The sequence below is a fragment of the Phragmites australis genome, chromosome 6 (genome assembly GCF_958298935.1).
Source record: "Phragmites australis chromosome 6, lpPhrAust1.1, whole genome shotgun sequence".
NCBI classification, from domain to species: domain Eukaryota; kingdom Viridiplantae; phylum Streptophyta; class Magnoliopsida; order Poales; family Poaceae; genus Phragmites; species Phragmites australis.
In genome coordinates, this window is record NC_084926.1 from 506,278 (window position 1) to 518,407 (window position 12,130).

At 50.1% G+C, this 12,130-nt stretch overlaps 1 protein-coding gene across 1 annotated transcript; it reads right to left on the minus strand.

Annotated features, from left to right (window-relative positions):
- Window positions 1-121: 121 nt before the first annotated feature.
- Window positions 122-5,165, minus strand: LOC133920875 (uncharacterized). Its single transcript, XM_062365471.1, has 6 exons — window positions 4,745-5,165; window positions 1,528-4,335; window positions 1,341-1,394; window positions 907-1,243; window positions 617-777; window positions 122-515 (listed from the first exon to the last, which is right to left on the minus strand). Exons 1-4 carry the CDS (start codon window positions 5,111-5,113, stop codon window positions 983-985), a joined length of 3,492 nt encoding a protein of 1,163 aa, XP_062221455.1. The 5' UTR covers window positions 5,114-5,165; the 3' UTR covers window positions 122-515; window positions 617-777; window positions 907-982.
- Between the last annotated feature and the right edge of the window lie 6,965 nt (window positions 5,166-12,130).

The window sequence follows — 12,130 nt, forward strand, 5'->3', positions numbered from 1 at the left end:
GTTCATGCGTTTCCTTCCAGGTTCAACATTCTCGAGTTTCCAGGCTACCAGAAGCAGCCGCTGCTGCCAACCGGGAGCTTCCACATTCCAACAAAAGTTTGATATGAGAAAAAAAAATCGGTTATCGATTCACTTTTCAAACCCATCCTTTTTCCAAGGCTGCAAGAAATTCCTGTACGGCGTACAAGGGATACAGGTAAATCAGTCAAGATTAAGAAAAGTACAAAATCATTCCAAGCAACAACTTTCTATAATACATCATTCAGAAATTCCTTTTCTTGATCTATAATCCAAGGTAAGATTTCCTAACATGCCTAGCAATAAGACAACACTTCAGCTGTCTAAAACATAGCACAGCTGACCTCGGCTAATTATTGGTACAAAAATTTCCAGTGCAAAAGCAATAAGTCAAGGAATCTGATTTATCCATCGATCCTCAAGAAAATAAAGCCGACGTCACCAGCTATACTTTACCTGGCACCTATTAATGTACAGGACACGCACTGTATGATTACCTGCATCAATAACACATATTGTGGTTAGTAATGAACTAGCTATACCATACACTGCGGCATAAAACTAAAACGGTGAAAAATACAGAACTATCAATTAGTACCTGTGCGTCTGTCTCCCTCTGGGCAGCATTCATATGGTCATCAGGCAAACTTCCATTTCCCAAAGCATGAAGCACAGTGAAAGGAAACTAAAGTTATATCAGCAGCTTGGCAGCATAAGTCTGGGTGTAGAAGCAAAACCTCAGTCAGGAATGTAACCACCCTGCGTAAATTTCACCAACAAGAGAACAGAAATTCAATACTTGAGTGCTGCAAACTAAGGAAACAGAAGTGAGTAAATTTTGTAGTGAAGAGAATGGAAAAAGGCAAAAAGCAATAATTATCATCTCACCGAAAGCACATCACTGAATGTCTGAATGTGAATATAATACACTTGAACCGACAAAGATTTAGATCCCATTTTTTCCTCACACAGTATTGGTCTCTTTCTCAGTGATATTCCCTACTGATACAATTTGCAAAGCTGTGCCTCCAACGAGCCATGCTGTGAGCTCTGGTTGTTGCTCAAAGTGTTTGAGGGGAAATATACTCCCCTCTCTTGTCTCAACACCATAGACAAATGGAAGCCTCATGGTAAGAAAGCTCTCAGGTGGGAGGATAACTCGATATCCAATACTGAATAATCCTTGTCGTTCATGATCAGCGACATTTGATGGTAAACATGACCCCTGATGTCAAAAAAAAGGAGAAAATAGATGAGTAATTTATATATGCTTGATGCTAAATATAGAGGATATAGCAGAAGTAGTGAATCACTGTGCTTGCCTCAAACTGTATAATTGGGCAGCTTGCCAACAGGACAGGGAAATCAGGTGTCACCTACATTAGAGAGAACCCATACATTAGTGGAAAGACGATATAAAATCTTATTTCCTGCTGTGGAAGACTGAAGAATGATCCTTCATCATATCTAACTATGACATAAAACTTTAGTTCGGACATAATAACTTACAATAAAAATCCGTTGAAGTTGTGACACGGCACCAGCAAACTTTACATCTTGATGTCCCTTCCTTTCTGAGCTCTTGCAATGTGGGCAGTGCATATATATTGGCAAGTTTCTGTTCATGAGTGAAAATGCTTCTCCACCGTCATCAATTGTAATACATCGAAAAGAATGCTCTACCTTTTTATCATTATGTGGATCTGAAAGCCAAGGAGAAGGCTGCGAGATCTCTGAATCAAGCCTGAGCTGCACCGGTTGTTGCTGGCTGTTTCTCCCTGATGACTCCAATGGCTTACTGTTTTTCCTTCCATTGTTTACATCCACTATAGTTGCTGTTAAACCAGATGCATTTTGGAGCAACTTTTGTGCATGCTTGCTTTCTGCTTCTTTCTTAAGAAAAGGTCTTTGATACTGCGAACATGATGAATCAATCTCCTTCAGATGTTTCTCTGACAGTAAAAAACGATGCCCATAGGAACACTCATGCTCAAATCCAACATACACAACAAACTGCTGAATGGGTTGATTAGTTCCTCTAGTTTCGTTTCCAACAATCATTGGTACTATATTACTCCCTATCTGTAAAAGGGGCTTCCCATCAGCATTTTCACTACTCCTGTTTCTGCTCACTTTCTCAGGTTCACTTTCAGCTAGAGGCCCTTGACTGAAGGCTGCATGACCTCGGCCATTAGTCTGGTCTGCTATACTTATATGCCGCTCATCCTTTCGACCACCAGGTTTCGGTGGTCTTGTCTGCTGAAGAGCAGGAAACTCGGAATCTTTGGTTGTGGTCCCAGCAACAACTTCAGCAAACGGCTTCTTCATAGTAAAATTTGGAAGACCTTTGCCGAAACTAATACCTGAGTTGTTCATTGGATCCATTTCAGGTGGTTTTCTAGAATTTTCAAGCTTTGAGGATTTAATTTGTGGCGCGCCTTGGCTTGCGGCAGACTTTACTTCATTAGCAACTACTGGGGGAGTCTGAGGGTCCATATTAGATCTTGTGGATGAACTTATAGTATTAGAACAGATGCCATTTTTAACTTGACCCTTACCAACAGATATCGTCCACCTTAAAAGATACTTCTCTCTGGAGCTAAAACCACTTTGGAGCAAACCTTTTGTTGGCTTGTAATATCTTGCTCCTCCAAGTCGCACCAAACGCCAAGAGGATTCTGAAAATGAACCAGTATTGCTTCCTCTCGGAAGCACAAGGGTAGGCAGTAGATCTTCACAATTAGAGAAACAACTGAAAGATATGTTGGCTGCCTGAAAGTCAAAAGGATCGTCTCTAAGGTGACGTGACCGGCCACAGGCACACGCATGGAGGAAGACATATCCACTAGAATGCTGCTCCACTGCAGCTGATGAAGAGAAATCAGCATGCCTCCGGTGCTTGCATGGTCTGCCAGTAAGACTGACAGCATCGCACTGCTGCCTTCCAGATTCCCAGATTGTCCGGCACTCATCTTCCAGCTTCTTTGAGAATACCTGGACAGCTGGTCCTTTAACCATCGAGTGAAAGGATTGCAATGCCTTTTGTAGCTGCATTCCATGCATGCTGGTTGGGTAAAAGGCAGGTAAACCTTTCAAATACACCTCTTTAGCAGCCGGAAGCACCCTTTGGCACCATGATGAAGAAAATTTCATGTTTAGCCCCTTGCTGCTTTCCAAGCAAGATAAAGCAATCTCAATAGCATTAGATCCTGCAGCAAGAAGTTGATCATTCTTCTCACTTGGACTTGTATGAGTCTTGCTTTCAGACTGACCACTCAGCACATTTCTTTCACTAAGCATTGCAGCTAGAATAGAAGTACTTATGGACAACCATTTATCAAAACTAGGCAAATCAGGAGTGTTAACTGGCTTCCCAGATGCTGCTGACGCTGCTGCTGCTGCTGCAGCAGCAGCTACCATGCCGACACCAGCAACAGACCCAGCAGTTGCATTGCTAGAATATCCTCCTCTCCCTCTCAGGGCATCAGACTGCCGAAATATAAAATCCTTGATTAACTGAACATCGTCATGGTTTGTTGGGTGGCAGTTGTTTTCCAGTGAAAGAATATCCAATGATGATTTGGAGTTCAAAGAATCTTCAAATAATCCTGCAATGATATCCAATGGCTCCCGTTTCTTGTTAATAGACCGATTCAACAGTGCGACAGCCTTTGAGGTATCAAGTGAGAACAGAGGAACATGATGACTCACATTACTGACACCCCTTGGACCAATATGCCCTGGCTCCATGCCAGCAAGTACCCTACACTTCTTAAGCAAGATACGAATCTGTCCCTCTAAAGAGGAGTGCAGCTTTTTGCCTGAAACACCCTCGGATTTGTTTGCTGCCCGGGCAAGCATAACCACTGAACCAGAACCTTTTGTAGCTAAGCTCTGTTTTGACAAGCCATCAGTGCTAGAAGCCTGATTTGATGAAGATGCATCGACCGTATCATCTGAACTTGTCGCAGCACTTGAAACATCAACTACATCATCCTCGAAGACAAAGAGCAAAACAGGAACGCATTGTCCTGGCAACACAGAAGGATGTGAACCAGTTCCTGACATAAGTGAGATAGCCGAGGACTGGCGACCAGAGTGACCTCCACGACGCGCTGGAGGGGAGATGGAAGAAGCCCTGCGGGTTGCTCGTGTTGGGCTGTCAGAGGGAACAGCTTTGGGAGGCATTGCAGGTGCTACCAATGACCTCACAAATGGTGCAAAAGCATGCTTTGAAGATTGCAGCAGTCGAAATTTCTTCAAGGTTTGCGTGTCGAATCTGAAGCCTTCTTGGAGAAATATTATTATGTTGCAGACCTAGAATTTTCCCAAAGGAAACCCAAATTAATCCTCATTGTCAAAATTCAAAGCAAACCAACAAACAGAACAGTAGCCATTTGTGCACCCAAAGGCATCCATTGTTAGCAAGGTAACGACAGAATAATAGTCTAGTAAATATGGCACTGAACTCTATGATGTCTGATCAGAGCACCAGACCTTAGTCACATTTAAACACAGGCAAGCAACACCGTTACAAATTGAGCTGTAAGATGGCATCTCAACATGTGCTGATAGATGTCTAAAAGAAAAGGAGCAGATAAAGCAGAGAACGTTATAGGCTAGGTTCTGGAATCTAACCGCAAACATAGAGAAGGAAGAAAAACCCTTAACAGCGAGATTACCATCTAACCTAATCGGCAAAAGCACAGTAAGAATCTGGACTCACGGAGAACATGAAGAGCATCTCCGGGAGGTCGCCGCCGACGCTACCTCCTTCCGCCTCCAGCGGCGTGAGCGGCGGCGTGAGGTGCAGGAACACCATCCTCTTCTCCCTGTCGCGGTGGTACCTGACACTCCCGGCGAGGATCCTCGCCGAGCCGCCGGGGGAGAACACGTGGGCGTCGAGGATCCGGTCGGCGAGGCGGGCGCTCCCCGCGCCGCCCACGAAACCGACGGTGACGACGCCGTCATTGGAGGGCGTCGCCGCGCCGGCGCCGGGGCCGGTGGCGGGCGCAGGAGAGGGGGATTTGGGAGGAAGAGCGCGGGAGAGGACTCGGACGGCGGGCGAGGGGGTCGCCTGAGGCGGTGGCTCCATCGCCGGCGGCGAGGAGGTCGTCCTTGTAGACTTTCTCTAGGAGGTGGTTTCGTTTGGTACTGCGTTTGGGGTTGGAGGCTTTGAGGAAGTGGAATTAGTGGGCTTTTTTCTTGGGCCGAATTTGTGCTGGATGATTGAGTTCGGCCCAATTCCAGCTGCGAATCACATGCTCCTAGGACTGGAAAAAAGCTCAAACTCACGAGTTAGCCTACCTTGTGTCTAGCTCGACTCAACTTAGCTTGGGTCGTTTACAAATCTAACGAGTTAAATCAGAGTTTTAACTTATTTAAATAATAAGCCAGTACGTGGGTTAAATGAGTTAGGATCATCGTCTATATCGCATCGCTCTCTTTTACTGTGATCATCAATTTGCTCATTAGTCATCTTCATCTTCAATGAAGAGGCTCCTCGCCAGTCTACTTGGATTTTTATTGGTCAGCTCCTCATTACGATATAGCTCTTATCTTTTTCCTTCTTCCGTCGATTATTCCTTCAGGCTTTGCATGTATAAACGGATGTGTGGGGAATTTATTTCATTTTTTTAAGGAATATTTTTGTTTTGAAAGTGCATCTAGCCTTTATATATAGTTTTGGTAATTAATAATAATACATAAGGACTACCAATATCGTTGAGTTTGTTAGTAAGTTATTCTATAGGTGATGTATGAAGGAGACATATGCATCAAAATGAATGAGCTCTTATTGATGCTTAGAAGAAAAACTTATCTAAGATTGACGATAAGCGTGAATGATAAATTACTTATAGAGATCAAGTAACTGAAGGTATGATATTATCAATAGAGTTTATAGACTAACTTGTGTGATTTATGCTTAAGAGTGAATAGAGTTAGAATACATAAGAAGAAATAAGTTGAATTAAAATTCAATATACCAAGGGTGAAGAACAAGATTAGACTCTATATATGATAAAATAAATTTATTAAAGATATCGGATACAAAATCTCTTACTAGTCTCAATCCCGTCGCATTAACATGAACCGTTGGATATGTATCAAATGTCTAGAATGAGCCGTCTCCCTCCCTCCCTCCACTCAACGGCGTTGCCGCTCTCTGCCCTGTCCCCTCCACCTCCCTACCTCTCCTCTCCCCTATTTGCGACTGCCGCGCCCGACAGCATGATGACTTTGTGCAGAGGAGGAGAACAACCTTGTGTGTGGAGCTAGCCCGCGCCGTCCTCCTCGGCCATGCCCACAACAGATTCATCGCCGCCAAGTTCGTCCGCTACTTCGCAGGCCACGGCCACCTCCGCCGCCTGGTGGAGCGCAGGAGCTCCGGCACCGGCGCCGGGTGGCCGGTGGTGGAGGAGGAGGGCACGGCTACGGCGCTAGAGAAATGGAGATTGGGTGGCCCACTGACATCCGCCATGTCACCAACATCACCTTCGACCACTTCCATGGCTTCCTCGGCCTCCCCGTCGAGTTCGAGGTCGAGATGCCCTAGCGTGTCCCCAGCGCCAGGTGAGCAACCACGGCCACCACCAGCCTCCCCTTCCTCCTCCTTGAGATTCCAGTTGAAGCTTCCATGCAGAATCGGGTTTCGGAGCCCAAATCATGGTGAAAGTTTTGAACTTTTTGTTAAGAGATGGTTGCTGACTTTCAGTGGTCCCAATTTTGAGCAGCTCCTTGATCTGAGGATGCAGTTTCTTCAGATAACTCACTCAAGCAGCTTCATTTTCTGTAGCAATATGCCTATATTTGAATTTTGATATGCTTAATTTGAATTTTCCTCTGAGCTTCCACTAATATATTGTTGATATGCTTAATTGTATTTTACTCTAAGCTTCCACTGCTATCGCAAAACATTGATGAATTAACAAAACAAACCAAAAAAATCCAAAAAACTTATATTAATTCCTCTGTCCAACTATGCTATATAATCTCAAATGATAGTTACTCTTCAATTTTTGTTCTTACGAACCACATAACATCACTTATTAATATGATCTGATATGTGTATTGAAAATTCTTTTATAACTCATGGTGCACTGGAATGACACTCGACCTGGACTTTGCCTCTGGGAAGGCAAATTGATGTCTCATCATATAGTGGAAAGCACGTACCTTTAATGTTATTTTGTAGAACTGTGCCTTTAATGTAGATAGAATTGCTCCGTAATTATATGTAGTATTATGCTACTGAATCCTTTTTTATGTTCATAGAAAAAAGAGTGTGTGTATTTCACATGTTTCGCCATTTTTTTTGTTTTGGTAGGTTATCCCAAGAGAGTGCTTTTTACCTTGCAGTAGATTGATTCAACGGGGAAGAAAAATTGGGAGAGAAAGATGCCTAAGGTCAAGAATATGAAAGTTGCAGGTATGGTACACATTGCATGCTTACCATGATCTGTGTATCTAGAGCATGCTTACATCTGAATATGTGATATCTATCTGAGTCAAATTTGTTGTAAAGATAAGTTATAAAGACAATTACATGTAAATTGTGATACTTATACACCTTAAGTGCCAAGGCTTCAGATGTATGTCCGGTTGATGCTTACAAAAATGGTTGATTCTCAATTACTACTACCTGCTGCACTAATCTTCAACACTTCCTATTTTAGCTAACCTATTTTGCTAATTTTACAGGTGTCACACTATTCTGTTGAATTTGTACATTGATAGCTCCAGATCTATACAATGATCTCATATAAATTCAGACATCCATCAGCATTTTTCACATTAGCTTATTAGGCATCACTGTAATCATTGAATATGTTAGCTGATCTTCATGTCAGTTCCATGGCTTTATGAACTCATCAATTTTATATGCTGTGTGTGAGAGGCTGCTCAAATGCTCAACAAAGTGTATCAAGGTATTGCTATTTTTATTTCCATACCCAAACCTAAATTGGTAGCATATTGGTGAAAAGCAGCTGCATCTCCACTGTCGGTGTATCAAGAACCAGGGGTCCCTGAGTCCCGAGACCGGGCCGGCCATCCACCACGTGTCACCATCCCGCGAGGACCCCCCTACACGATGAGAAGAACTTAAGTTCCGGGAGAAGGCGCTCGGGGCCGCAGCCTCCGGTTTCCGAGCACCCCAGTCCCCCGATGACCCACAGAGTCCAAGTACCGGGAAGAAAGTGCTCGGGAGAGGGTGCTCGGGGCTGCACGTGGCAGCCCCCGAGGACTCGGTTCCCCGAAGGTCTCACCGGAGTGCTCGGGAGAGGGTGCTCGGGGCTGCACGTGGCAGCCCCCGAGGACTCGGTTCCCCGAAGGTCTCACCGGAGTGCTCGGAAGAGGGTGCTCGGGGGCTGCACGTGGCAGCCCCCGAGCGCCTGGTTCCCCGAAGGTTCACGCAAGATCGCCCGACGACCCGAAGGGTCCCATCGGCGGGGTGTCAGCCAGTCAAAGGTCCAATACCGCATTCAATAGTCACGCGCGGCCTGACATCCTGACATCCTGACATTCTCAGCTGCCCACGCCATAGTGTCAGACCCTGCCATGCTTTGGCAGAGGGGCGTGGGTCCATTAAATGCACGGGTCCCGTCCCGTTTCATCCGGGTGCCTCGGGATAACATTGCCAGAATCGAAGCGCTCCGCCTGCCACCCTGCCCCGGCAGAAGAACAAGACAGGGTGGGCGCACCGGGCACCTCTATGGCTGCCCGATGGGCCCTCTTAATGGCGCCGGAGGACATCCACAGTGGCGGGTGGTCAGATGCACGCCACATTTTTCCACCGCCCCTGTCACTTCGTCAAGACAGAATGATGGCACCTTTCTCCGTAGCACCTTGGCACTCGCGCCCCCTCTTTCCCATTCAGGATAAGTCGAGGTCGGCGCGCCTATAAAAGGAAAGGATGGAGAACACATAAAGAACACATCAGACAAGACAGCATAAACAGGAGACATAGAAGAAGCGCGACGAACACGATAGAACAAGAACATCGCAGACAAGCTCGAGCAGAGCTAGAACACGGGAGCCTCAAGCTCTCTGTAGACAACACACCCTTGTAACCAGGCACATCCTTGAAGAATTCCCTTCAAGGAAAGATATTGCACTCACACAGGAGTAGGGTGTTATGCCCCCGTGCGGCCCGAACCTGTCTAAACCCCGGTGCATCTATCTCTTTTGCACTAGGTCGATCTTCCCCCACCACCAGCCGCTGCATTTATTTTTGTTTTCATTTATTTCCCCGACGAGCTCGTTCAGGATCATCCCCCCGGCCGAATCTTTAAAAAGGGGTCTCTCGGGATCCCTGCGACAGGAGTTCACTCTCCGACAGCTGGCGCGCCAGGTAGGGGGGAATATCCCTGGATTTGTTTATTTGCTTTTTTCCACAGGAAAAGATGGCTGGTGGGCACCGTCTCCAGCGTTCCGGCTCCACTTCCAGTGACGGAGTGCTGCCCGACGCTCGGGAGAGCCCAGTCGCTGCTGCGTTCCATCTGCAGCCGCTATCCACGTGCGCGGTTTTTCCCGCTCAAGGGGATCAAGGCGCTGGGCCCAGCAGGGCCACTGCCGCCGCTGCTGATGCACTTTCCGACCCCTAGCAAGAGGTCGGGACCCCGGCCGCTAGGTCCGCCTCTGGACTGCGTCGGGTGCCATCCCGGCGCAGGCTCGCGTTCAGCGAGGCCGGCCCGGGGAGCGCGCTGCTTGCAGCGCATGCTCTCCTCAGGCACCCGCCCGTTCAGGCCACGCCGAATACTCCGGAAGGTCGGTGGATCCGAGATGTCGTCACTTTGGTTGGCACTACTCGTCGCCAGGTGCAGGTCGGGAGTCCTCGCACCACCTCTCAGGGTGGCGCCGCCAGAGCTGGCTCCTCAACGGGCAACGTCCACACGGGCCGAGGGGCCTCCAGGCGGAGTGCCATCCCCCTGGCCGTGTCCGAAGCCCGGGACCTCCGCTTGCGTCTTGACGAGCGGAGAGGCCACGAGGATGCCCGAGTTACTCTCGAGCGCCAGCGGGAGACCCGGTAGGAGGTCGGGGCAGAGGACCAGGCTTCTTCTCTCCCGGCCCAAGGCCACCGGGAATCCCCGGCTCGCCGCCACTCGCCACCAAGGACCCCCGCTCGCGCTGCAGGGTACGGCACCGACTGCCGTGCCTTCACCGCTGAGCTCCGCCGGGTCAGGTGGCTTTTCAAGTTCCGTCCCGAGCTGCCGGAGAAGTACGACAGGTCCATCGACCCCGTCGAGTTCCTCCAGATCTACACAACGGCCGTCCAAGCGGCCGGAGGCAGCGAAAAGGTGATGGCAAACTACTTTCATGTTGCCTTGAGGGGCTCTGCCCGCTCTTGGCTTATAAACTTACCCCTAGGGTCTATTAGCTCCTGGGATGACCTTTGCCACCAGTTCGTGGCCAATTTTCAGGGCACGTTTACGCGCCCCTGGCTTGGAGTGCGACCTCCACGCCGTCCAACAGCAGGAAGGGGAGACGCTGCGGCGCTTTATACAGCGTTTCAGCCAGGTTCGCAACACTATTCCGCGAGTAGCCCCCCATGCTGTTATTGTTGCTTTCCGGCAGGGCGTCCGCGATGAGCGGATGCTCGAAAAGCTGGGTACGCACGAGATCGAGACCACTGCGGAGCTCTTCGCACTGGCCGATAAGTGCGCCAAGGCTGCGGAGGCCAGGGCGTGGCATGCTCCTCGCCCCGCCACCGACCAGCCAAGTTCTTCCCGCTCCGACAAGCGGGAAAAGAAGAAGAGAAGAAAGCGCGAGGCCGCTCCTGTCGAGCCGACCCAGGGCCCCGCCCATAGGGCGCCGCAAGAGCCCGACCGCCGGCAAGAGCGCCGGCCGGGCGTCGACCGACGTCCCGCAAGGGCCCCTGCTAGGGCTCCTCCTCGGGCCTCCGGGCCCACGAGGGCCTCGGCACCAGCTAGGGCATCGACTCCCGCAAGAGCCCCGGCCCCCGGCCGGGCTCCTGTTCCAGCAAGGGCCCCCGCTCCCGCGGGGCCCGAGCCAGGTAAATGGTGTCCCATACACCAGACCAGATGGCACGACCTCACGGAGTGTCGTACGGTCAAAGGACTCGTGGAGCAGCGCCAGAGGGAGTGCGACGAGTCCCGCGGAGGAGGCGATGCTGAGGTCGCCCCCGACAACGCCGAGCTCGGTTTCCAGGAGCCCGAGCACGCCGTCGCCTTCATTGACGGAGGCGCGTACACGCCTTCCTCGCGCCGTGGCATCAAGGTCATACGACGCGAGGTGTGCTCGGCAACCCCGAGCGAGGAGGCCGCAAGGCCCCTGAGGTGGTCGGACGCTCCGATCACGTTCAGCATGGCTGATCACCCCGCCAGTACTGCAGCCGTGGGGCGACTACCTCTGGTAGTGTCCCCCACTGTCTGCAATGTTAAGGTCGGTAAAGTGCTGATCGACGGTGGTGTCGGCCTCAACCTCCTTTCCAAGGAGGCCTTTGAGAAGCTGCAGGTGTCCTCCAGGCGCCTAAAGCCGTCGCTCCCCTTCTGCGGAGTGACCCCTGGGCACTCCCTGCCCCTCGGGCAGGTCGAGTTGCCCGTGACGTTCGGGAGCCGGGATAACTTCCGCACAGAGTGCGTCCTCTTCGACGTCGCGGAGCTCCCTCTCCCCTACAACGCCATCCTCGGGCGTCCGGCGCTCGCCAAGTTTATGATGGCCGTGCACTACGCATACCTCACGGTTAAGATGCCGAGTCCCGCGGGCCCCATCTCCGCGCAGTCATACATGGCTCTGGTCTCAGCGCAGGCCGAGGTCGATGGCTCTCCAGGGGGCCCGGGACCCTCTCCATCCAAACCCCGACTCGCTGCCGACGCCTCTGTTCCGACGAAGGAGGTCGTGGTGGGCGAAGGCGCTACCCAGGTCGTCCGAATCAGCGGTGACCTGGGCAGCAAATAGGAAAGCGCGCTCGTCGCCTTCCTCCGGGCTAACGCAGACGTGTTTGCCTGGCAACCGTCCGACATGCCCGGGATCCCTAGGGAGGTGATCGAGCATCACTTGGCGGTGCGTCCGGACGCCCGCCCGGTGAAGCAGAAGGTCCGGCGGCAGGCGCCTGAGCGCCAGGAATTTATCCGCGAGCAGGTCAGCAAGC